Source organism: Podarcis vaucheri, assembly GCF_965113315.1.
Source record: "Podarcis vaucheri genome assembly, chromosome: 9".
In the NCBI taxonomy this organism is placed as follows: Eukaryota; Metazoa; Chordata; class Lepidosauria; order Squamata; family Lacertidae; genus Podarcis; species Podarcis vaucheri.
The window spans coordinates 3,605,756-3,633,638 of NC_138767.1; the positions used below are offsets into that span (position 1 = coordinate 3,605,756).

Consider the following 27,883-nt stretch of genomic DNA (forward strand, 5'->3'; position numbering starts at 1 on the left):
ATCTACAAAAAACCTGATGGCTCCCTAGGACACACTATCTACCGGAAAAAAACACACACCAACCGCTACTTACATGCACAATCACACCACCACCCTGCACAAATAAACTCCGTAGCCAAGACTCTCATCTCCAGAACCAAACGCCTGGCTGACAAAGACCACTTGACAACTGAGTTACAGAATCTCTCAAATGTGTTAATCGCCAATGGATACCAGAAAAACAGGGTTACGAAGCTAATCCAAAAAGAAACACCCCCCAAAAACCAAGACACAGAAGAAAACAATGGCATGGCCCTCCTTCCTTATATCAAGGGCACTACAGACAAAATTAGCAAAATCCTCCATAAACACAATATCAAAACAGCCTTCTGCACCAACCAAAAAATAGCCAATATCCTCAGAAACCCAAAAGACAAAATCCAGCTGGAAAACCAAGGGGTCTATGAAATACCCTGCAAAGTCTGCCCAGCCACGTACATTGGACAAACAAACAGACGAATAAATGCACGTATCGCAGAACACAAGAATGCCGTCAAAAAAGAAGAAAAAACTTCCTCTCTTTTCCAACACATGAAAGAAACAGGACACGAAATTAATTTTGCAGATTCCAAATTGCTCTTTAACATGGAACATCACCACAAGAGAATAATCATGGAAGCCATCGAGATAGAGAAACACCCTCACAACATGAACAAGCGTGACGACACGTCCCGCCTGCCAGACATCTGGAAATTAGCCCTCCCCACAAAAACCGACACCAGAACCAGAGGCACACAGAACGCCGTCACCAATCAACCACACCAGACCCAAACCCAGACCCTCTCCACAGACATATTACAGACTCCATCCAGTAGCCAAACTATAGTGGCACCTCCGGATGCTGCACCCCCCTGCAATCCCTACACAGATCTGGCTGGCACAAGGCACAAAATCACAGCTCGCCCCTATACACGAAGCCAAGCCAGAGCACAACTAAATGCAGCACAGCCATCTTCTCAGAAAAACTCTTCACAAGCTCAAGAGGTCAAGACACGAAAGCTTTAGCAACTAATCTACACTTAATGACCCACCCAGTGGTATTCAGAATATCACTCATGAAATCACTCAAGATATCCCTCAAGTAATTAAGGAACAAAAGAAGAAAAGGCACACTAATCTAGGAACTTCCTCTCTGCCCAGAACGTTGGAGGCTATACACCACACCCCTCAACAGTATTTATAGGAACTCAAACACCAGATTCTGCTCTGTTCCAGTAACAAGAAGCCGAAAGCACCAGCCTGAAGATGACGAGTGAGACCTCGTCGAAACGTCGCCCAGACACCCCGACTCTTACACGGGAAGACACCCGAAGACACCAAAACCTGCATTCCTGTACCCGTGAAAATCTACGAAAGCAAATATCTCACCTCTACGGGGAGGAAACCTTCCAGCTGACAAGAACCTACGAGAAACTAGAAATCCGAAGAGCCACCATCTTATGTGATCTCCTGTTCCTACGCAACTGCCGAGACAACAACTTAACTCCCACATGCTTCCAACTTAAATTCCACTCTAAAACCCCAGCTACCGAAAGGATCCTGAAACGAACTGAACTATCCCTAATCAGAAACGAAATACATAAGAAAAGATACCTACTAAACCAAACCAACAAAGATCTGCTCACTCTTCACCTCAAACTATGTAACAAAATCCACCCTGCACTCTGGGACAAATGCAAACAACTAGCCGTCTGGAGAGCTGAAACTGAGACCTCACATAAGACAGACAGACACACCAACAAACTCTACAAACTAGAGAAACGCCAGAAGCCCAGCCACCCTCCACAACAACCCATGAAACAAACAGTACATAACATATCAGACAGGATCCTCACCCCAACTGAAACCAAAGTACTCTCCAAAGGTTTCAACTTTGCAGTCGCCCCGAGACGCATCCCCACGGAAAACATCATATGCGGAGTCGAAGCTAGCCTGACCAAAATCGACCCAGATGAAGCCAATAAAATCAGACTTGAAGTCACCAACATCCTCTGCTCCAGCAAACCACCCAGAAGCAATTTACACAAAGAAGAACAGAAAGCACTCACCAACCTGAGGAAAGACAACAACATAATCATTCTCCCAGCAGACAAAGGCAACGCCACTGTTGTGATGAACACATCGGACTACCAAGCAAAACTATCAAATCTACTCCAAGACCCTACCTACCAACCTATAAAAACAGATCCCACCACCTATCTGGAAAAAACCACCAAATCCAAAATAAAAGCCTCTCCTATCAGTGAAGAAATCCAGCTAAGAATCATCCCCAGAGAAAAATCATCCAGATGCCCCAAACTCTACGGTCTCCCCAAGATACACAAAGAAGGAACACCACTCAGACCAATAGTCAGCTCCATAGGCTCACCTCTACAAAATCTCGCTAAATTTCTCGCTAAGCAACTTCAGCCCTATGCAGAATCCATCGCTCCACACGTTACTAACTCCTTCCAGTTCATAGAAACAATAAAGAAGCAATACCTACATCCCGATGACCTTCTTGTGAGCTTCGATGTTGTATCTCTCTTCACTCAAGTACCCATTAATGAAGCCTTGACAGCCATCCAAAACAAATACAATCCCCCCAAATACATCCTGGACCTGACCAACCACTGCCTAACCAACACGTACTTCATCCACAATGGACAAAGATACAAACAGATAGAAGGAGCACCTATGGGATCACCTCTCTCACCGGTCATCGCAAATTTGTACATGGAACACTTTGAAACCAATGCTTTAGACAAGTCAGAACACAAACCCAAACTTTGGCTCAGATATGTTGACGACACCTTTGTAATTTGGCCACACGGGAAAGAAAAACTAGATAGCTTCCTCACACATCTCAACAGCCTACACCCCAAAATACAATTCACTATGGAAATAGAAGACAACAACCAACTCCCCTTTCTTGACGTCCTAATCTACAAAAAACCTGATGGCTCCCTAGGACACACTATCTACCGGAAAAAAACACACACCAACCGCTACTTACATGCACAATCACACCACCACCCTGCACAAATAAACTCCGTAGCCAAGACTCTCATCTCCAGAACCAAACGCCTGGCTGACAAAGACCACTTGACAACTGAGTTACAGAATCTCTCAAATGTGTTAATCGCCAATGGATACCAGAAAAACAGGGTTACGAAGCTAATCCAAAAAGAAACACCCCCCAAAAACCAAGACACAGAAGAAAACAATGGCATGGCCCTCCTTCCTTATATCAAGGGCACTACAGACAAAATTAGCAAAATCCTCCATAAACACAATATCAAAACAGCCTTCTGCACCAACCAAAAAATAGCCAATATCCTCAGAAACCCAAAAGACAAAATCCAGCTGGAAAACCAAGGGGTCTATGAAATACCCTGCAAAGTCTGCCCAGCCACGTACATTGGACAAACAAACAGACGAATAAATGCACGTATCGCAGAACACAAGAATGCCGTCAAAAAAGAAGAAAAAACTTCCTCTCTTTTCCAACACATGAAAGAAACAGGACACGAAATTAATTTTGCAGATTCCAAATTGCTCTTTAACATGGAACATCACCACAAGAGAATAATCATGGAAGCCATCGAGATAGAGAAACACCCTCACAACATGAACAAGCGTGACGACACGTCCCGCCTGCCAGACATCTGGAAATTAGCCCTCCCCACAAAAACCGACACCAGAACCAGAGGCACACAGAACGCCGTCACCAATCAACCACACCAGACCCAAACCCAGACCCTCTCCACAGACATATTACAGACTCCATCCAGTAGCCAAACTATAGTGGCACCTCCGGATGCTGCACCCCCCTGCAATCCCTACACAGATCTGGCTGGCACAAGGCACAAAATCACAGCTCGCCCCTATACACGAAGCCAAGCCAGAGCACAACTAAATGCAGCACAGCCATCTTCTCAGAAAAACTCTTCACAAGCTCAAGAGGTCAAGACACGAAAGCTTTAGCAACTAATCTACACTTAATGACCCACCCAGTGGTATTCAGAATATCACTCATGAAATCACTCAAGATATCCCTCAAGTAATTAAGGAACAAAAGAAGAAAAGGCACACTAATCTAGGAACTTCCTCTCTGCCCAGAACGTTGGAGGCTATACACCACACCCCTCAACAGTATTTATAGGAACTCAAACACCAGATTCTGCTCTGTTCCAGTAACAAGAAGCCGAAAGCACCAGCCTGAAGATGACGAGTGAGACCTCGTCGAAACGTCGCCCAGACACCCCGACTCTTACACGGGAAGACACCCGAAGACACCAAAACCTGCATATATATAAATATATATATATATAATTTCAGTCATCTGGTTGCAAGACAAAGAATCCAGGTCTCCACGCAAAGGAGATGTTGCCTACTCTGAAGATCACCTCTTCCATCCCCAACAACATCCTGAGTACTTACAGAAAATCCCGGGAATCACACGCCTCTGCATTCTTTGCACCTGAATGAAGAGTGAGTGATGAGCCCTTGGAGAAGGAGAATTTCCCAAACTTACCAGGGAGATCTCTGCAGTCTGCTCTCTCACTCCCCCCTCCTCCACCACTACCTTCAGCTATAATTCAGTTCTCCCTTCTTCTCCTCTTGAAACTGCTGGAGACAAGGTGGCGAAGCTTCCCACTCTCCCTCCGCTTCTGAGAGGAGCCGAACAGACTGAGTGGACACTTCCGAGTCTTCCCGTTCAGTTCATTGTGGTTCGAGGACCCGACCCCCGCGAAGTAAAATGAAGACACAGGGACACGTGATATAAGGTTAATGGGCTAGAAAAGGCCACAACTTTATTGATTACAGCAATGAAAAGGTATTGGCTTAGGCATTGGATCGCAAAACAAGTGGGTTTATTCACCAGGGGTTCATCACCTGTTGATGCTAATCCAACTATAGGCTCACCCCCTGATGTCACCGCGGGTCGTGCTATGGCCTCCCGCCAAGCAGGCTTCGGACGGAATACACGATCGCAGATTCCTTTACCGGAATACCCCTATAAATTGAAGGCATAGGCGATGGCCACACCTAGCACTTCGACACACCACAACACATTATTCCAATGCCTAACCTACCCACCAATACCACCAGAAAGTTGTGACGATTGCTACGAGCTAGGCGAAAAAACCAAAAAAGCCTAATGCCAAATGGAAAAACTCCTACCAGGCCCCCCGGGCAACCGGGGCGACCAGCCTAAGGTCCATAGCAAGGCCAATGACCTAAGCCCTAACTCAAAGGGAGTGGAGGGTGGGTGACTCGCACAGGACGACAAAGAGAAATGAGGCCGGGGAGAGGCTGGCACTGCAGCCTAAAGGCTGCTGGACACGCCCCCCCCATGGCACCTGGTTGGGCGGCCACTGGGGGGGGCGTGAGTGCCAGCCAGGTGAGCTGGAGGCAGGGGGCAACGCCCCCTGCTAGGAGCGGTGTTCGGGCTCCCGCCCACAACCACTCCCCTCTCTTTCAGGGAGGAGAGTCTTTCCCTGACAGTAAAGATTAAAATATCAGTTCTCATTGGCTCGGTATACAGGACAGATTGAAGCAACCACAACCACTTAACTCAGTTGATGGCCACAGTGCATAGGAGCCAACTCCTAGAGGTAGAGTCCCCAATAAAATATTTTAGGGGGCCGCCTCCCTCATGTTCATGGGCATTGCCATTCAAATGATGTGTGTGCACTATCTTGTGATTGATTATGCAGGGGGGAGCTTACCTGTTCCACCCCCAAAAGTTTATTCAAGTTGGCACCCCTGCGGCCATGAATGCCATGTAAGGAGCAGCACATGCTGCTGGGCTATGACTGGATGCTTCCATTCTTTATTTTTGTAGCCATCTACATTTGAGTTTGCAGAATAATTTCTTTTCAAGGTGTTTTTGAGTGCTAATGCCAAAGAGTCCTATAATCTAGATGGCAGAGTGTGGATTATGCATTAAAACAGTGAGGTGGAGTGATCTCCTGGTTTTGTTTTTGTGTACTGATCATGAGATCCAGTTTCGTTCATCTTAAAGTGTCTTCTTAGAGAAAAACATTACTAGGCACCTTCTTACAAATGTACCCTATGCGTTGCTCACAGTGTAATGCGATCCAGCAAATGAATTACAAAATAAAATCTATAACCACAAAGCCATTATAGGGTTGATTGAAATGACATATCTCTCAAATATATATCTTATCTAAATCTAACATGATGGTTCTAAGTTTACTTTAATCAATTACCCATAGTTGACAAAGGTATCACCCTAGCCTCACTCTTATTGTCACTTGCATTCTCCAGTGTCCAGCACTAAAATTCTGTAATAAATGTATTCTATAACTCCCTCATTTTTAGCTCTCTGTGAATCTATTAAATTGATATTACTAGTAAGGGTGTAGTAGGTGGTTGCTGTTTTTTACTCCCATGAGATGTTTGGGTGAGAGCATTTGGGTCAAAATTAAGGGAGAGAAGAATAACAGAGACCTCGTTGTGGGAGTTTACTATAGATCCCCAAGCCAAACGGAGGACATAGATGATGCCTTCCTGGAACAGATGGCCAAGTATGCAAAAGGAAGGGAGATGGTAGTAATGGGGGACTTCAATTACCTGGATATTTGTTGGATGTCAAACTCAGCCAAGAGCATAAGGTCAAACAGATTCCTCACTGGCCTTGCAGACAACTTCATTGTCCAGAAAGTGGGAGAAGCAACAAGAGGAACAGCCATTTTAGATCTGGTCCTAACCAATGTTGATGACCTGGTTAGTGGGGTAGAAGTGGAAGGATCATTAGGCGCGAGTGATCATGCTCTTCTGAAGTTTACTATACAGCGGAAAGGAGCAGCCAAGCATACTAGGACTCAATTTCTTGACTTTAAGAAAGCCGACTTCATAAAACTTAGGGAAGTGCTGGGTGAGATCCCATGGACAGGAATACTAAAAGGAAAGGGAGTTCATGATGGCTGGGAGTTTGTTAAGAGGGAGATAGTAAAAGCACAACGTCAGGCAATACCAATGAGACGGAAACATGGAAGGTGCCTAAAGAAGCCAGGGTGGCTATCTAAAGAACTTTTAACTGAGTTAAGATTAAAAAAGGATGTGTACAAAAAATGGAAAAGGGGGGAAACCACCAAAGAGGAATTCAAACAAATAGCCAGCACATGTAGACACCAAGTCAGAAAAGCTAAAGCACAGAATGAACTCAGGCTTGCTAGAGAGGTTAAAAGCAACAAAAAAGGCTTTTATGGGTATGTCCGTAGCAAAAGGAAGAACAAAGAAACAGTGGGGTCACTCAGAGGAGAAGATGGTGAAATGCAAACAAGGGACACAGAAAGGGCTGAACTCCTCAATGCCTTCTTTGCCTCAGTCTTCTCCGATAAAGAAAACAATGCCCGACCTGAAGAATTTGGAGCAAATGATTCAGCAGAGGAAACACAGCCCAGAATAACTAAGGAGATAGTACAAGAATACTTGGCTAGTTTAGATGTATTCAAGTCTCCAGGGCCAGATGAACTGCATCCAAGAGTATTAAAAGAACTGGCAGATGTGATCTCAGAACCACTGGCAGTCATCTTTGAGAATTCCTGGAGAACAGGCGAAGTCCCGGCAGACTGGAGGAGGGCAAATGTTGTCCCTATTTTCAAAAAGGGGGAAAGAGAGGACCCAAATAATTACCGCCCAGTCAGTCTGAAATCAATACCAGGGAAGATTCTGGAGCAGATCATTAAGCAAACAGTCTGTGAGCACCTAGAAAGGAATGCTGTGATCACCAATAGTCAGCATGGATTTCTGAAAAATAAGTCATGTCAGACTAACCTGATCTCGTTTTTTGACAGAATTACAAGCCTGGTAGATGAAGGGAACACAGAGGATGTAGCCTACCTTGATTTCAGCAAGGCATTTGACAAGGTGCCCCATGATATTCTTGTAAAGAAGCTGGTAAAATGCGGTCTTGACTATGCTACCACTCAGTGGATTTGTAACTGGCTGACTGACCGAACCCAAAGGGTCTCATCAATGGTTCCTCTTCATCCTGGAGAAGAGTGACTAGTGGGGTGCCACAGGGTTCTGTCTTGGGCCCGGTCTTATTCAACATCTTTATCAAGAGTTTCAACGACTTGGATGATGGACTCAAAGGCATCCTGATCAAATTTGCAGATGACACCAAACTGGGAGGGGTGGCTAACACCCCAGAAGACAGGATCACACTTCAAAACAACCTTGACAGATTACAGATTACAGGCCAAAACAAACAAGATGAACTTTAACAGAGAGAAATGTAAAGTATTGCATTTGGGCAAATAAATAAATAAATAAAATGAGAGGCACAAATACAAGATGGGTGACACCTGGCTTGAGAGCAGTACATGTGAAAAGGATCTAGGAGTCTTGGTTGACCACAAACTTGACATGAGCCAACAGTAAAAAAGCCAATGCAATTCTGGGCTGCATCAATAGGAGTATAGCATCTAGATCAAGGGAAGTAATAGTGCCACTGTATTCTGCTCTGGTCAGACCTCACCTGGAGTACTGTGTCCAGTTCTGGGCACCACAGTTCAAGAAGGAAGTGGAATACACAGAAGTGGAATACAAAAAGGGAGGTGTGAGGAAGTCGTTGAAATAAGTGAATGAAAGATAAGATATTGAAATTATTTGATGTGTTTTAAACTGTTTTTGTTTTGTTTTGTTAGTTCAATGTGTTAGTGTTATGTGTTAGTGTTAGTGTTAGTGTTAGTGTTAGTGTTAGTGTTAGTGTTATGTAGTGTTTTTGCATTGTATTGTCCTTTTTTGTAGTGTTTAAATTGTTGGAAAAGCAATAAATATTATTTTTTAAAAAAGACTTGAACTGCAATAACTCTACCTTCCTCATCTTTAAAAATCTGCTGAGCTTCCAATTTATTTTTTATATACAGCACCACCCCTCTCTTCTTGCTTCTGTCTGATGAAATAAATTCGTTTCCTAGTGTTTTTTTAATTTTTTAATTTTTAATTTTTCTATTTCTTCTCGCCAGATGAGTCTTGCAAACAAATAATGTCCAAATTCTTCCTCTTCAAATAATATTCAATTTTATTGCATTTTTTTATCGTTCATCCCATTAATATTCCAAGTCCATAATTTCAGACTTGCATTTTTCACAGCAGTGGGCTAAAACGCCCCTTCTCAGGAGAAGAGAATGTACCTTATCAGCACAGTGAGAGCGGGCTAGATGAAGGTCAACTCTCTGAGGAGCAGCCGCTAGTGTGCACGGCTCTGGGGTTTATGATTGTATGCAATAAATCTTCTTGTAATTACAACCACTACATGCTGATTACCTAAGCCAGTGTGCTGTAGTGGTTAAGAGTGGTAGATTGCTAATCTGGTGAACCAGGTTCGCATATCCGCTCCTCCACATGCAGCTGCTGGATGACCTTGGGCCAGTCACACTTCTTTGAAGTCTCTCAGCCCCACTCACCTCACAGATTGTTTGTTGTGGGGGAGGAAGGGAAAGGAGAATGTTAGCCGCTTTGAGACTCCTTCGGGTAGTGATAAAGCGCGATATCAAATCCAAACTCTTCTCTTCTAAGCCAGCAGTCTGCCAGATCTTGACAGAATTCATGGGTTGATTATTTGCTTTATTTTTGTGTTCCAAAACCTTTTAAATTTCCATTACATTCTGGTCATAATAATAGACGCTTGTACAACAACTGCAATATTAATAACTTCTAGTTGTGTTGACACAGTAAATGATTTATAAAAGGACAAGTGAGCAACTCAAACTATATATTTGTTCTTCCTGTGTGTGGCAATTATTCTGTCTCATGTAAGAATCTATACAAAGCTTTAAAAATATTCATTGAACGGTTGCCCTTTTTTGTAATAATTTGTCCTGCATAGTTACATAGTAATTTATTTTGCCAATCTTCTTCATTATCTTTTTTGGCCAAGACTTCTTCCTTCCATAGTGGTTGGCTGGTCTTAGCCTGGCATCCAGTCTCGCATATTGGAGCCAAGTTTTTCGCTCAAACGGTCCATCAAGTCCTGTACATCTCAATATCATAACTTCAAATTTTTTTTTAACAACAATCATTTCCCACATTTTCTTCAAATCTTTATATGTCTTTTCCCAGGCCTTTTAAATAATTTTACATTGCCACCACATAAGATAGCCTCTTAAACCTTTTGCCCTCCCTTCCTGTTTCTTCTCCAGCACAGTCAAAGCCTCCCAAATCATTTCACACATGGTACCATCTTCATCAGTCAGGACCTACCAAATCATTTCACATGGAATTCCATTTTTTGTCTTTGACTATTCTTACTTTCCCTTGTATTTTCCTCAGACCTCGTTTGTCTACCATTCCCACCTTGGTGGTTTGTGCATTCACCTCTTTTAATTGTCTCCCAGCCTCTGAAAGTGCATCAGTATTTTTAAGAATTTGAGAAGCTGTTTTGTTAACATCTTCCTTTATTGGCTCAAAATTTTAATATATAAAAGCAAATCAAACAATTCATATTTTAAATTCTCTTGTATTGCAGTCTGGCTGGGTACTTTTAACATTGAGCTTTTTCCTTTTGCCATTTCCAATTTAGAGTATATTGGCAAAACCTACTGGTGTTTCACAACTTTATGACTAGTTGCAGGACCTTAGCCAGACCTAGCAGAGTAAATGCAGAATCCACAGAATCAATTGGCAACTTGGCTGCAGACAGGATAGACGAAGCAGGAACCAGGAACTTGTAGTTAGGTGTTTATTATATACAGTGGACTATTTACAGGAACAGAACACAGATCTTTAGCTAGCTCTCTCTGACATGACTCACAATTCCTAAACTGACACACTGAACCACTGAACTAACGAACTAACATATTCCAGTTAGTAGACCATTAATTATCATTCCCTTGAGAGAGCTTGACCAATCATGGAGCTGTCTCCATGCCTCTGTATCACCAGGCAGACTTACTCCTTCACATGGCCTTTTGGCTGTCTGCCAAACCTTAATTGACTCTGTGTGAGTAGCTGCATGTACACAGTTTCCCAACAGAGTGGTGGGGGCAATTCTCCTCTTTTCCCAGCTTCCTCTATAGGGTTTAATTCCAAAACACCAAGCCCTTTCCCACCACAGTGTGTATTATTTTTAGCTTTCTCAGTACTTTGTCAAGGTCATCAACTCAGCAGTGGAAGCCTATTTTTCCAACCTAATCCCTCCACCTCTGCCACTTTGCTCACAAATATCTGTTTCTGACAATTATATGTACAAATCTTTGCATCCATTCATGTCAAAATAGTTATAAGATCCAACATAATAATACTGAATAGATTTCAATTGCTAAGAACTTTCCTTTCCACAACCATAAGCGAAAAATTTAAGACAGTGGTGTTGCGGCTCCCTGAGAATCCATATAATAAATCAATGTTATTAAATTTATTTTAGACAATGTTCACAGTGAGTATTCTGGTCCTCTTCTTTTTCTCTTGATTTTTAGCCAGCAAATGCCTTTTTAGTAAAATAAATACATAATTGTAAATCCATCAATTTGGACATCTTCAGAGTAGATCCAAAAGTACTTTCCCAGAAGTAAAATAGTTTCCAGAGAGTTAATCTTATCTTTCTTCCAGAAAACAATTATAATATTGTTCTGCAGCACCCCGAGACACCCCAATGCTCCTCTTGGGTTTTTTGGGGGAGGTGCATCACCCTTGGGCTCTTCCCCTCACTCTATGGAGCCGAATCTGATGGAGCCATCAGATTGTCAGTCCGATTGCCATTTTGCGAGGACCTGGAAACCCGCTGAATGAAAAATTTAGCCCTTGAGGGAACTCCCAACGGAATTGAATGTTGTGTTTTCTCAAAGCATCTGCTACGAATATCACTTAAATCTCCTGAGATCAAGGATTTTCTTGATGAAGTTGAAGATTCAGGGGCAGCCCCACCCACATGAGTGCATTACAGTAATACAGCCTTCAGATTATTAACACATGGGCTATAGTGATCAGGTTACTGCTGTCCAGGAATGGTGTCAGTTGGTGAAGGAGACCAAATTGATTTATTGGCCCTCATCCAGTCCACCATTGTATTGAGACACTGGATAGTTCCATTTGCCAGAGCATAGTGCTGATACAGTGGTGCCCCGCAAGACGAATGCCTTGCAAGACGGAAAACTCACTAGATGAAAGGGTTTTCCGTTTTGGAGGTGCTTCGCAAAACAAATTTCCTATGGGCTTGCTTCGCAAGACGAAAATGTCTTGCGAGTTCCTGCGGGGTTTTTTTCCTCCCCCCCTTTTTCCCAAGCCGCTAAGCCGCTTATCAGCTGATCCTAAGCCGCTAAGCTGCTTATCAGCTGATCCGCTAAGCCGCTTATCAGCTGATCCGCTAAGCCCGCTAATAGCGCTAAGCCGCTAATGGGCTTGCTTAGCAAGACGAAAAAACCGCAAGACGAAGAGACTCGCGGAACAGATTCTTTTCGTCTTGCGAGGCACCACTATAATGCCAAGCCTGCAAGTTCAAGCCCCATAAGGAACAGTTGCACATTCCTGCTTGGCAGGGGGTTGGACTAGATGATCCTCAGGGTCCCTTTCAACTCTATGATTCTATGATTCTACCACCTGGGATGAAAAATTAAGTCTCCTGCAGCCTATGAACCCACTGATTGCCCTTATTTAGCTTGTAAGATAGTGACCATGGAGATCAGAAGGGACAATGGGGCATCGGACATACAAAGTAAGGAAACAAATATTGGTATGCATGGCAAATACAGTGGTACCTCGGCTTACATACACTTCAGGTTACAGACTCCGCTAACCCAGAAATAGTACCTCGGGTTAAGAACTTTGCTTTAGGATGAGAACAGAAATCGTGCTCCGGCGGCGCAGCAGCAGCAGGAGGCCCCATTAGCTAAAGTGGTGATTCAGGTTAAGAACAGTTTCAGGTTAAGAACAGACCTCCAGAACTAATTATGTTCTTAACCCAAGGTACCACTGTACTTAACCCGAGGTACCACTGTAAATGCATTAAACAAAGGCTATGATTGGACGCTTCCATTCTTTATTTTTGTAGCCATCTACGTCTGTGCTTGCAGAATAAGGAGTTTTCAAGGTGACTTTGAGGGCTGATGCCAAAGAGTCCCATAATCTCGATGGCAGAGTGTGGACTGTGCATTAAAACAGTGGGGTGGGTGATCTCTTGTTTTTGTGTAGAGATTATGCGATCCAGTTTCATTCATCTTAAAGCTGTCTTCTTAGAGCCAAACATCATTAGGCACCTTCTTACAAATATACCGTATGTGCTTCCCACAGTGTGATGTTATCCAGCAATTGCTTCCACATTGAAAAGTCAATGCACCACAGTTTCCTGGTCTTGGCTCCCCGGCATTCCAGTACCTAAAAAGAAAAGAAACAGCAGCACTGATCAATCAAGATTGGGTGTCTACCTCCTCACCCGCTCCCTGTGGCTTCTACCATTAAAAAGATGTCCAGCTTTTTCTCTCTTAACATCCATCCATAATTGTGGTGGATTTTTCTCCCCATATTTTAGAATTCTAACCTCAGATCTGCTCTGTACCATTGTGGGTGTTGGAGAGAGAATTTTGGAAGAGAGATCCATACTCTCTTGTAGGAGAGATAACACAGTAGTGATTGTTGTGAGCATATAAAAACTTTTCACATCCATTACCCACCCGATGCATGAGGATAGCAATGACACTATACAGAAACAAAAATAGCTATGTCCTCAAATGAAATACAAAATATAATCTATAACCACAAATGTATAACCACATATGGATCTTATCAAAATCTTACATGACGGTTCTAACTTTACTCTAATAAATTATCCATAGTTGATAAAGGTATCATCCTAGCCCCACACTTATTGTCACTTCTGCTAAGGCTTTGCATTCTCTCTCTCTCTTTTTAATGATATTTATTAAAGTTTCAAAGAAAAGGTTACATTAAAAAAAGAGGGGAGGGAGAAAGAAAAAGGAAAAAAATACAAAATACAGAAAAAAGATAAAAAACACTTAAAAAAACACATCAATCTTTCCATGCCTTACATTTCATTTCCTTACTTCCCTGACCTCCTCACACCTCCCTTTTTTGTATTCCAGTTCTGTTAGTTAATTCAGCAATTCCTTTCCCTCTTTGTTTTTGTCTTAATCCTTTAACTTAATATATTATAACTTTGAATTTTCACCTGTTAACAACCCATTTTTACATACACCTTTATAACATTACTGCTAAAACCACTTAACTTCATTCTGACATCATTCTAACATTCATTAATTTTGCAATATTTCTGTAAATAGTCTTTAAATTTCTTCCAATCTTCTTCCACCGACTCTTCTCCCTGGTCTAGGATTCTGCCAGTCATTTCCGCCAGTTCCATATAGTCCATCACCTTCATCTGCCATTCTTCCAGAGTGGGTAAATCTTGTGTCTTCCAATACTTTGCAATAAGTATTCTTGCTGCTGTTGTTGCATTCTCCAGTGTCCATTGTATATTGAATCAAGTCTCACTACACAGCACGAAGATTCTGTGGTAAGTGTAAATCTGTAACGCCCTTATTTTTAGCTCTCCAGGAATCTATTAAATTGATGTTAATAATAATGGTGTAATAGGTGTTTTTTACTCCCATGAGATGTTTGGGTTGGATCTGCCCTTTGATTAAGTCTAAGATCACATACAACAGTGGTTTACAATTGGTGGTCCACGGACCACCCACCCAGGGGCTTCTTGGTGCCATTCAAATAACAAAAACTGCTGCAGAGATATCAAAATGTTCAAAGGTAGGGTGGCCCATGGTTTGGCTTTTGAAAAACAAGGAGTCTGCAGTACTTAGCTACCATTTCCCCCCGAAAGTAAGACATCCCCCCAAAATAAGAACTACTTCCAGTTTTGCCTCTTGCTGTTATATAAGGCCTCCCCCGAACATAAGGCCTCCCCAGAATATAAGGCCCCCAAAGCTACCGTAAGGCATTCGACTCCTCTGGACCGTAGTGGCGGGTGCAGCTGCACAGCTCACTGGTTGGCCGCAGTGCAGCCGGAGCTGTTCAGGCAGTGCGAGGTCTCTTTAAATCAGAGAGCCCGTGCCGCCACCAGGACAAGCTGCCGCCTGCTGCTCGCTCTGCCCTGACGGAGTCTGGCTGACTCACAATTAGACAATAAATGTGTACCGTATTCTTCTTCATGGAAAAATAAGACATCCCCTGAAAATAAGACCTAGAGCATCTTTGGGATCAAAAATTAATATAAGACACTGTCTTATTTTCAGGAAAACAGGGTAACCGGGAACCACTGGCATACAGGGTTTAAGTTCCCAGCTAGTATTATACAGGAGGGAGGATTTGTAACTGGCTGACTGACCGAACCCAAAGGGTGCTCATCAATGGTTCCTCTTCATCCTGGAGAAGAGTGACTAGTGGGGTGCCACAGGATTCTGTCTTGGGCCCGGTCTTATTCAACATCTTTATCAACAACTTGGATGATGGACTCAAGGGCATCCTGATCAAATTTGCAGATGACACCAAACTGGGAGGGGTGGCTAACACCCCAGAGGACAGGATCACACTTCAAAACGACCTTGACAGATTAGAGAACTGGGCCAAAACAAAGAAGATGAATTTTAACAGGGAGAAATGTAAAGTATTGCACTTGGGCAAAAAAAAAGAGAGGCACAAATACAAGATGGGTGACACCTGGCTTGAGAGCAGTACATGTGAAAAGGATCTAGGAGTCTTGGTTGACCACAAACTTGACATGCGCCAACAGTGTGATGCGGCAGCTAAAAAAGCCAATGCAATTCTGGGCCTCATCAATAGGAGTATAGCATCTAGATCAAGGGAAGTAATAGTGCCACTGTATTCTGCTCTGGTCAGACCTCACCTGGAGTACTGTGTCCAGTTCTGGGCACCACAGTTCAAGAAGGACACTGACAAACTGGAACATGTCCAGAGGAGGGCAACCAAAATGGTCAAAGGCCTGGAAACGATGCCTTATGAGGAACGGCTAAGGGAGCTGGGCATGTTTAGCCTGGAGAAGAGGAGGTTAAGGGGTGATATGATAGCCATGTTCAAATATATAAAAGGATGTCACATAGAGGAGGGAGAAAGGTTGTTTTCTGCTGCTCCAGAGAAGCAGACACGGAGCAATGGATCCAAACTACAAGAAAGAAGATTCCACCTAAACATTAGGAAGAACCTCCTGACAGTAAGAGCTGTTCGACAGTGGAATTTGCTGCCAAGGAGTGTGGTGGAGTCTCCTACTTTGGAGGTCTTTAAGCAGAGGCTTGACAACCATATGTCAGGAGTGCTCTGATGGTGTTTCCTGCTTGGCAGGGGGTTGACTAACCCCCATCCCCAATAAATTCTTCTTCATAAAACTCCAGGAAATATTGTCAAAGGCTTTCTCCATGTCCACAAATATCAAAACTGCTTTAGTATTAATCTTCACTTGTAATTTTTCTAAAATATTAATTATATTCCTCGCATTGTCAGACAAGTGTCTGACCGGAAGAAAGCCCGCTTGGTCTTTATGGATTCCTTCTACTAACACCTTTTTTAATCTTTTAGCCAAAATGTCTGCAAAAATTTTATAATCCACATTAAGCAACAATATGGGGCGGTAGTTCCTAAGCTGCATCTTTTCAGTCTCTGTTTTCTGTAGAAGAGTAATGTACGCTTCCTTCCACGACTCTGGTGCCCTTTTCCCTTGCAATATTTCATTACAGACTTCCTTTAAAGGTTGTATTAACCATTCTTTCAAAGATCTGTAATATCTAAACGTCAGTCCATCCAGTCCTGGAGATTTACCCAATTGTAAGATCTCACTCATTCACAGCTTGGTAGTAGAACAGCGAGCTGGTCTGGCATTTATTACCAAGAATAGATTAACAGAGGGTCACTTTCTATTTATGCAAGGTCTCCTGGATCAAAATCCAATTCCATTCATCTCCATTGTTGCACCCAATACCAACCACTTATCCTTTTGGGCATAGGTATTGAGTAAACTTTACACAAGGGCAGTGGGGTTAGAAGCATAGAATCCTAGAGTTGGAAGAGACCACAAGGGCCATCGAGTCCAACCCTTGAGTCCATCATCCAAGTCGTTGATAAAGATGTTGAATAAGACCGGGAATATTGGATGTGTGTTTTAGTGTTTTTGGATGTGAATATTGGATGGAATATTGGATGGAATATTTGGATGGAATATTGGATGTGTGTTTTAGTGGGGGTTTTTTGTTTTTTTGCTGTATTGTTGTATTGGTTTTTTCTTTTTATGTTTTCTTTTTACGCATTGTATTGTATGTTCTGTTAATTTCTCTATTGATGTCCTTTTTTCTTTTTTCTGTAATCTTTAAAGTTTTAATAAATATCATTAAAAAAGAAAGATCTTACTCTGATCTTGTACATCCATCAACACGGTTGAAAAGTGTTGTTAGATACTTAAAGGGAACCATGAACTGTCTTAAACTGCCAGCTGACAGGAGGTTGGACTAGATGACCCTTGGGGTGTCATTCAACTCTAAATTTCTACGTGTCTGTGATTCTATCCAAGAGAGTGACATGAACTACCCTCTCTCATACACATGCCTCATCTGCTATTATTTTAGGTTAGAGATTGCTGGTTATTCAGATTGTTTAGCAGATAGCTGTAGAAATATTTTCCTAAAGACAGTGTTGCTCAGCTTTAGGTTCCTGCAACTCCTTTTGAAGCTGAGCTAATCAGAACAAACCATTTAAAAGGATGCCTTCAGCCTCTTCTGAATTACCACATTCATTAGGTTAGAGAAGCAGGAAGAGTAGCCTTCCTGCCTCTGCAGCCTAGTGAGAAGCAGCAGCCGCTCACCTGGACAATGATGTGGAGTACATATGTAGGTCTTTGGTAGTAGAGAAAATTGCATGCAAAAGTACATTTGAATAGGGAAAGAATTAATTATGTAAACTGAATCCGCAACCATTAACAAATGTTTCTTCAAAAACTTACGTGATTGAAGCAGCTATCCCTGACAGCCATGTCCACGTCACTCCCTTGTCTTTAAAGAGTCCAATCCAAAACCACCGTTTACGGTCTTTTACTTGCTTATTCACAAATTGCTAGAGTGAGGTGGGGTGGAGAGAAGGAACAAACAGAACACCTTTCTAGACATTGTATTTTCTCTTGGAGACTATAGTCCTTTACAGACATTCAACAAGAATAAAACAAACACATTTCAAAAGGAGTAGATGTCATCATTGAAGGCCCAATTCACACATTTTGGGGAAGCAGTGATCAAAAATATACAATGTATTCCAAGTATGGTTACAGTATCGATGTATTACAATTTTGGCAGTTTTATTTTTGATCCATTTCCTAATGATCCCTTCAATGGAATTTGTGATCTGATATGGATGACATCTAGCAGGACAGTAACTTATGTGGCAAATACTCCAATTTCTGCATCCATGTTTGCTGATTGGTTTCAAAGACACTGGAATCAGTCTGATTGTGGTATGCTTGATGGCATGATGATGGGGTCTCATACATGTCTATGCCCTGTAGCACCCCAGTAGCCCCTCTGCCAGGGCTAAGGCACTGGGAGGGGTTTATACCTTGTAAGCTCCTGTAGAGTCATCTCCATGATAGTCTCATGCCAGAGGGTGGTGAGGGAAGCCTTCTTTCTGAGCACTCAGTACATCTCAAATAGCAGAGTAAGACTCTACAGGCAATCAAGGGGATAGATGCCCCTCAAGTATCTACTCCTCCTCCTTCAAGGCCTCCTTTCTGACTGTCAACTTCAGTTTATTAGAGTTCAGCAGCTCCAAGAAACCTTAGTTAGTCCCAGATGGTAGCAGCTGCTCCCTGTCCCACCCAACCCATGGCTTGACTGATGGAGTTGCTGTCTTGGTTGCATACCAAGAACTTCTTAACTGGATAGTGACAGTAGGATCCCTTTGGCTCAAGAAGACCCCCTACCTTTCCTATATTCAGCTTTGATGCTCACCTGTTCTTCCCATGTTTCGAAAGAAATGAGCTTGGCGCCTTCCATCTCACACTTTTTTTGGGAATCCACCCATGAGTGTTGCTCATGAGAAAAGAAATAGAATGTCCTTTCATATATAACCCAACCATCATTCAAGTTTCCAATAAGGTGGTCTTTGGGTCAAGCCAGATATGGAGAAAGAATAGAAAAAGAAAACAAGATAGGCAATTTAATGGGATAATCTCAAAGGGTGTCCAGAGCAGAGTCTGTTTCCATTGTGTTGGGTGTGTTTCAGTTGGTAAGGTTCAAAAATGCGGACAAGGAGCTTGGATTGATCAGGACATCTGGAACAATGGGGATGGCCCTGCCTGGATTCCCGGGATTCACCAGGGTGACTGGACCAGTCTCCTGCAAGGCTGGATGTTCACTTGATGTTCAGGTCCATTACCGGCCTGTGGACCAAATGTGCTGCCACCTGGCTGATGCCCCAGCTCCAGCCACTGCTACCACACCAGAGCACAGGGACAAGGTGAATGATCAGCCTGGCTCACAGGATGATGCACCTGATGAGAACCCTGTTTTGATTCGAGACATGATATCCAATCACAGAACATTTGAGGATCTGGGCTATTGCCATTGGCCCTTTAACTTTAAGTTATGATTCACAGCTTGGGAGTTTAGAAAGCCAATCACATTGGGAGTGGCAGTGGCCCAGGACTTCAGAAATGCATAAAGCAGTTGCTTTGTCCCTGTTGTCCAGTTCCATTAGTTTAATAAAGGTTCTTGTTGTCAATGCATCTTGCCTCGTGTGAACCCACCTAAAATTCATTAGCTATATAAGAAGTGGTTCCAATGAAGGAGAACCCACTTTAGAAACCTGTGCAGATTAATGGAGGACCCTATCCTGACCTGGCTTTGGGGTCTGGGTACAGGTCTTTTAGCTGACCTGTTTTGATTGTCTCTGTTATAGCAAAGAATGGCAAAGTCTTTTCTTTCCTAACCATAGAGGCTAAATCAATTCAAAAGTTCAAGAGAAATGAACTGAATATCTCTGATGTTTCCATAGGGTGGCTGGATGCAAAGGAGGGCACTAGTCTGCTCTGGCTCTAAGAGTTTTCGGCTAGAGGAGGGGCTTTCAGCTGGTGTAAACTAAGGGCAGGTTCCCAATGCACTACAAGTCTTCAGCATCATAGGGTATCTTACCAATTTCTTTTTGCAGTTCATCATTTCTGTTGGCAAAATACCGCATTTCCTCTGATATGTTTTGAGCTACAGCGAGTATTTGGAAGTCTAAAAGATTTGAAATTGTTCAAGGCAAAAGAGTATCTGAAATAACAATCTGCAAATATTAAGAAACCATTTTCAAGCATTTTAAAACACTTTAGCCTGAAACAAGAAGCAGAGCTCCAGGATGGGGTTCTTATGAATATGAGGGCAGACTTGATTCTCTGTGGCTGAGATCACCAATGAAAGGCCTCAGAAGAATCCTGCAGCTGGATCAGACTAAAGACCCATGCAATCCATGCAGCCAGTGTGGTGCAGTGGTTAAGAGCGGTAGACTTGTAATCTGGGGAACTGGGTTTGCTTCCCCGCTCCTCCACATGCAGCTGCTGGGTGACCCTGGGCTAGTCACACTTCTTTGAAGTCTCTCAGCCCCACTCACCTCACAGAGTGTTTGTTGTGGGGGAGGAAGGGAAAGGAGAATGTTAGCCGCTTTGAGACTCCGTCGGTAGTGATAAAGCATGATATGAAATCCAAACTCCTCTTCTATCCTATTCTCATATTAAAACTGGCTCGTGAAGTATCTCTAATGTTCCCTTCCTATGTCCTCCTTTTCTGCTGGGAATCACAGGGTCAAAAACCAATTCCCACCTCGAGTCCCACAGTAAAGCTGAATATACAAATAATACTTTGTAGTTTTCAATTATGCTTCGTGAAATCTAAGAAAACAGAGGCGCCAAAACTCTTTTTTCTGATGAATACTGGGTTTCATTCCGCATAGAGCTAAGGAGAACATTATGTCAGTGCAGGAATTTCTCCTTGTGCAATGCAATCTTCGGCCCCTTTCCCTCCAATCTGTTCTGAAGTTTCCCCCACCCCGGAGAGCAGCTTTGGTGATGGCATGCAGGGAGAAGTGGGGGCAAAGTTCCCTTGTGCTAGTGCTAAAATCTTGCAGTAGCACAAACATTGTGAATTACAGTTTGATGGGGAAGGACAGCATTTCTAGTGGGGGGATGTGAGAATCACAGCCATCTGCTTTTCTTTCTGCTGAGCAATGAAACAGTGATAAACTCTATTGGGTGTTGAGTTTCATTGAATACAGTATATTTATTGCTCACACAATATGAATCCCAAACTACAGGAATTGAAGCCTGTTTCAATTAAATAGGGTCTAGCAAAAGTGAGGATGTGCATAAATAAATGCTTACCATCCTTGTCTTCATGGATTGAATCAAGCCCAACAACAAAGGTCCGAATCATATCCATTGCCATTTGAACCTCCGCTCTTTTTTTTACTTCCTTCTGATCTAAGAAGGAGGTAGGTAGAAAAGAAATGAAGAAATTGTTTTCTAGCACCCTGGTCTGATGAGCTGGGGGAGGGGATACTTGGTTTCAAACTGCTTTTAATATTGAATTTAAATTGCTGACTTGTAATGCAAATAAACATCAAATCAACAAAAACATGAATATGACTTCTATTAATATTTTCTTCTCCCAGCCCTTGATTGTGGCTCCCCTGGTGGTTGTGGGTTGTGATACATAAGTACGACATTCCTTGTTCTCCTAGAGTGGAAATGCAGGGGGATTTTTGGTCCAGCCAGTTGGAACTTCCTTTTTCCTCCTGGGCTGGGACATACTTCCTTTTATATGTGACTAGAGGTGGGCATGACCTTACCTGTTCAAGTAACAAAAGCAAAGGGATTGCAGCACCCTCTCTCTTTTCCATCTTCCTTATGTCTTGTGAACTGCAGTAACTGCCAGTCCGCAGTCACTGGGATTAATCCCCCATATGGGGTAGATCCAGATGTATGTACTTTTTAACTACTTTTGTTTTCAGGGATCCATCTGTGAACTGAATGTGTGAGTAAACCACTTTTATATACTTTACACAAGATTGTGGTATGTTTATTCTTTTAAGAGGGATATAAGGGGACTTACCAGGAACCTAATATTAAGAAGCTCAAACAAGCCCGCAACCAGTTATCTGGTGTGCGTTTAAAAGGGGAATGTAAAACTCTGCTAAGTTATAGAACATGATAGCTCAAGTTAGGAAGGATATTAATTAACAATATATTCTGTCCTGCCTCCCTGAAGATTCCTACAGTGGTCTGAAGTCCTGTTTACATTTGGCCTGTTGCTTCTGTCATTAAATGGTTGGCCTTCCTTAGAGAGCTTTAAATTTTTGGGTGTCTAGATCATGGGTAGGCAAACTAAGGCCCAGGGGCTGAATCCGGCCCAATTGCCTACTAAATCTGGCCTGCAGACAGTCCAGGAATCAGCATGTTTTTACATGAGTAGAATGTGTCCTTTTATTTAAAATGCATCTCTGGGTTATTTGTTGGGCATAGGAATTCGTTCACCCCCCAAAAAATATAGTCCAGCCCCCCACAAGGTCTGAGGGACAGTGGACCAGTCCCCTGCTGAAAAAGTTTGCTGACTCCATTTTAGATGCACATTTCCTCTTTGTCCTACGGATGTGCATTTGCCAGGCTGCCTCATACTCTGCCATATGCTTAAAATATGCAAACTCTTGGATCATTTGATTCCCTCCCCCTGAGCTTTGTTTACTTTGAGTGCCCTTTTAAAATGAATTAGCTTGCTTAGCTAAGTAGGTCATGTGTTCATCTATCTAGTGCTATTTTTCTAGAAAAACAGGCAGAGGAACTCACCATGAATTTCTCCCTTGTTCTCTTAAAATGGCAACGGCGCCCACCTGAGAGGGGCCAGAACAGAATTCTGATGAATTCTGGCTGAAAAAGGCCCTGCATATATCTAGATATTTAGGTAAGCTCTGGACTCACCCACTTTGGCCATGGCCTTATCCTCAGCAGCCTGTTTTCCCCAAGCACTTTTCTTCAAGGGACTGGAGCCCTAGCAGAGGGCAGGGTGGCGAGGATCAGGAATGGGGGGTCTTCCAAAGCAAATGAGGATTAGTTGGGAAAGGAGCAGAGAATGGCAACTGGGAAAGGGAATTGTCCAGGGTGTTTCAGGGACTTGTGTTAGCCTGTGCTTCTGTTCCAAATGCTGGAACTCACTTATTCAGGGAGAACAAAACAGTGTCATTGCTCTCACTGGGTGACAGCTGTAACTCAACCCCTGAAATCAAGGAGGGGTGAAATGGGTAAATGGAAGGTGGATCCTGCCATCTCTTTTTGGAAATGCTATTGGAATTAAAGCAAAGCCCACGACAGTAGTATCAATGTACGCCAATTGTGTACTTACATAAGAGGAAAATCAGCAGTGTCAACACAGTAAGGGTGATAATCACAGATACGATAATATATTCACCCATGGGAGAATTCATGAGGGTTACAAAGTCCTGAAAAACAGATGCTTGAAGAAAGAAAATTTTGCTTTAGCCATCAGTAGCCAACATATCATTGCCTCGGCAGAAAAAAGGATTTTCATACACTGTGGTAGCCATCAGCCAGAGACACTCAGTGGTTCAGGGGGTGGGTCCATGGGATGCTAAGCAGATGGAGGAAGCAAGGCAAGATGCCTTGCTGCGTGACGAAACTTCTCTATCTTTTTTCTTTTTAAAAAAGTTTTAATCTATACTTTTCAAGTTTATAAATTTCATTAGTTTTTACAATCATTTTAACATTTCAAAGTTTGACTTCCCCCTCTTTCTGTGGTTCCTTAAAATTATTTTTTAATATATTCTGCATATCCCAATTCATTTAACTTACTCATTTAATTATCTACTTTAAATATATACTCTTATGAAACTGTGCATTATTATAATAATCCTCCTACTGTTTTTATCTGTTTTCAACTTATCTGTAAATATTCAATAAACCATTTCGATTCCTCTATAAAAAGTTTGTTGTCTTGATTTCTTATCCTTCCTGTTTCACCATTTCTGCATATTCCACAAGTTTTTTTAGCCATTTTTCCTTTGCTGGGACTTCTGCTTCTTTCCTGGAAGGACAGATCCTGAAGCTGAGGCTCCAGTACTTTGGCCACCTCATGAGAAGAGAAGACTCCCTGGGAAAGACCCTGATGTTGGGGAAGATGGAGGGCACAAGGAGAAGGGGACGACAGAGGACGAGATGGTGGGACAGCGTTCTTCGAAGATACCAGCATGAGGGAGGCAGTGGAAGACAGGAGTGCCTGGCGTGCTCTGGTCCAGGGGGTCACGAAGAGTCGGACACGACTAAACGACTAAACAACAACAACTGCTTCTTTCCACTTTGGGGCAAGTAGCATTCTTCCTGCTGTAGTAGCATACATAAATAAATTTCCGTACAATTTAGGTAGCTCTGTCCCTATAATTCCCAAAAGAAAAGCTTCTTGTGAAGCAATGCCCCCTCACCCCACCCCAGTCACTATTCTCCCCTTCCACCTCTTACCCCCTTTTCTTCCTAATGCAACACTAATGTCTCAACGAAAGAAAGAAAAGTTTCTGGGGTGTTTTTTTTACAAAAGTTATTTTGAACATCCATTGCAATTTATTGTATATCATTTCCCAGTAAGCGTTAACCTTGTTAGATACCAACGATATATCATTCCTTTAATATCTTGATTGCATATTATTCTTTGCTTTCCTTCAGGCTTTTTTTGAGAAGGTGCTTTGCCTTATTCCCATTCTTCAATTCTCACAGCAATCAGGATGCTCAGAGCAAGCAGTCTCTGTCATCCTCCATTATCCATATCCAGCAGGAAGTGCTGGAGGAAATTTTCTGATGACTAGCAAATAAAAATGCTAGCAGAATTAAAGTAAATTCAGCAGTATATAATTAAGTTGGGAGAAAGTGAGAAATAATTTATATGGAGTAAGTTATACTTAAATGGAGTAACTTATGTGGAGTAATTAGAATTTGCAGTAGCAGGAGGATAATAATTAGAAAGAACCATGGAAGGGGGGGAAGGGTGTTTATGAATAAATGTATTTGGCTGTTTTCTTTTTGTAAATGTGGAAATTTGTAAAAGTGTGGCATTGGACAGGAAGGAGCAGGCAGAGCAAAGAAAGCGATATTCGCCCTCGATTGTTCCAGCCCCATCCGGCTCCCAGGATACCAGGCAGAGGCTGGAAGGAGTGAAGGCAAAGATCACCCTCACTACTCCCAGGCCCCTCTCGACTCCTGGGATGGAGTTTGGGAGGAGAGAAGGTGAAGATCCCCTCGCTTGTCCCAACGCCCTCCTGGCTCCTTGTCTCCCAGGCAGGGGTGGGGGCACACATAGGGTGCCCAGTGATGGTTGGGGATGTTAGCCCCTCAATATTGCAGGGCCTGAGATCCTTGCCTCAACATATTTACATAGCTGAAGCCCCTTGCACCTCCTATACCCAACGCCCTGGACAAGATACTCCCTCTGTACACATAATTCCACATACAGAAGCTTTACTGGGCTGGCCATGGGCTCTGTTTTGATGCTGCTGATGGGGCAGCAGGCTAACTGAGAAGGTGCAGTGTGGCTTGTGTGATCTACACATCTCTACCCACCCCAGCACCTGCTACCTGAGGCAACTGCCTTATTCTGCCTAATGGTAGAGCCATTCCGGACTGCATACAGTAAAGGAACACAACAGCCAGCAGCAAAGAGTGGGATGAATCCTGGGGTTTCTATGGGGCTTAGTGGATCTCTGGAACCCAAGTGGCTGTGTAGGCTTCTCTCCACACTCTTCCCTGGCACAACATGTCTGGTTCCACTTTCTACCTGTCTCCCCACCAACTTCCCTTTCCCGTGCATTCCTCTACTTTAAGAGACACCTCATCCCATATGACTGTGCTGTATACAGACCTCCAGTTCCTGGTTGTTCTGCTCCCGCTGGAGCTGCAGCCTTTGCAGGCTTTGCGGGCTTTGCGGGCACTGCAGGCTTTGCGGGCGCTGGCTTCCCCATCCTCTCAGTCTTGTCTGTGAAACAACAAGCTAGAATGAGACAACAACAAATGGAGAATAAGGCTATGAGCACATTAGGTATAGAGCGGCAACTCTCAGTATTAGACAAACCAAGATAAAGATGTTGTTGAGTCCAATATAACTGAAACGTCTTTCTTTTTCTTTTTCTGGCTAAATCTCAGTTTTAAACCAAAAGAGATGTTCCATATGGATTCAAAGGCATTTTTAAAAATTGTTTTAGGTAATATAGCACATTCTCATTTTGCATCCTATCCCTTTCCCTTAACTCCTGGACATCTAGCTTACAGAACTCCAGTAAGATGTTTACTATTTAATAGATAGTGTGGGACCTATAAGGTCTTCAGATGTTCCTGGGTGTCAACTCCCTCCATCACAGGGCCACATCTTCCCCACCTTTAATGGAAGGTATAGTCATTTAATTATATAACTACCTCCTGATCATCAGAAAAGATGGAGTACTAGATCCAGTCTCAGTTGGAGAAATCCAATTGACTTTGGAGACCATGTGTTGGTCCTGGAAAAGAAGTAGGGGAAGCTGTTTTCCAGGCTTTCCAAGTGTGCCATTTTTAAATTTTTTTTGCAAAGTCCCAACCTAACATCTGATGCCGTGGCTTAAAGAAAGAAGAGGACTGTTGTCTAATCCCGTTTCAAAGCAATCTGAACTAGCAGCCCTTGATATGCTAGTAAATGGGTTTTTCCAAAGAATTGTATTTTCTGGATCATGATCTGGATCAGGATTTACAACCTGGAACCATGAATCTTAGCAGGGCACCTGTACACAGCCCTAGACTATACCACCAGTCACTTTCATTGGGTGACCTGAATTCTAGTATTTAAAAGAGAAAAACCATCTGTAGTTTATAAGATCTCCCTATCATTTTCCCTCTTGGTGACCTTTCAGTCCTGGAATGAGTCCCTGCAAATATCATAGCTTGTAAGGAACGTGTTACACCCATCAGACCTCTTTCTGTTTGGATACCTTGATGTTTTCATGGAACAATCTTTTCTCTAATTTCTTCTTAAGGTTGTTTCATCCTCCCACTGGCTAAGAACCACCTCCCTTGTGATGTCAGGCATTCCAAAACTCCTCCCATTTAGGCTATACCATTTCCTGATTGGCTGCTCATCATATCCAATCAGCATGCCGCATAAAGCATAAGCCCAGGAAAATGTTTATTTCAGATCTGTTATACTATATTTATATATTTTCAAAAGTTACTGCAATTTTATTTTTGAACGATTACAAACATATATTTTATTCAGTTTCTAAGAGCTGCAGTTTTGCATGCGCAGCTTTCAAAGTTCTCAGAGATTTGGGCTGTTTCTGTCCTTTGGTATATCAGCTCAAGGTTTTTAATTTCTGCAGTGAGAATCTTAGTCTTCTAGTCATGCATTTGTCACACCTATGCAGTGCCCTCTTCATTGCACCCCACAATATAAGGGTGCCTATGTCTGGCAAGTCATTTTTCTTTAAAGTAAAGGTTCAAAGATTTCGTTAACCATTCTTTAGAGACTGCACCAGTGAGATGACCAGTGTTAAAGTACCAGTTCCAGGTCCTGGGGGAGAGTGTGTGAAAATTTAAGTTATGGAGACTGGTGTATGATCAGAGACCATTATAGACCCAATTTCTGCACCCACCACCTGCCCTTTGGTATTAATATTAGGTCTATATGGCCTCGGTCCTGTATACCTGAAGGAGCGTCTCCACCCCCATCGTTCAGCCCAGACACTGAGATCCAGCGCCGAGAGCCTTCTGGCGGTTCCCTCATTGCGAGAAGTGAGGTTACAGGGAACCAGACAGAGGGCCTTCTCGGTAGTGGCGCCCTCCCTGTGGAACACCCTCCCATCAGATGTC

General features: G+C 42.9%; 1 protein-coding gene and 1 long non-coding RNA gene across 2 annotated transcripts in view; both read right to left on the reverse strand.

The window, feature by feature from the left end:
• LOC309540057 (CD209 antigen-like protein 2) overlaps nt 1-26,851 on the reverse strand; it is a 76,657-nt gene extending 49,806 nt beyond the window's left edge. The window contains exons 1-4 of the mRNA XM_082236668.1: nt 26,833-26,851; nt 25,908-26,036; nt 23,388-23,498; nt 21,374-21,472 (exon numbers count right to left, since the gene is read on the reverse strand). Of these exons, the coding sequence (XP_082092794.1) occupies nt 21,374-21,472; nt 23,388-23,498; nt 25,908-26,007 (310 nt within the window). The 5' untranslated portion in view covers nt 26,008-26,036; nt 26,833-26,851. The remainder of the gene's footprint in view (nt 1-21,373; nt 21,473-23,387; nt 23,499-25,907; nt 26,037-26,832) is intronic.
• On the reverse strand, nt 13,017-19,978 carry LOC309540137. The gene is made up of 3 exons (XR_014223054.1): nt 19,332-19,978; nt 17,969-18,078; nt 13,017-13,368 (listed from the first exon to the last, which is right to left on the reverse strand). It is a non-coding gene; the product is annotated as an uncharacterized lncRNA (long non-coding RNA).
• Nucleotides 26,852-27,883: the final 1,032 nt, after the last annotated feature.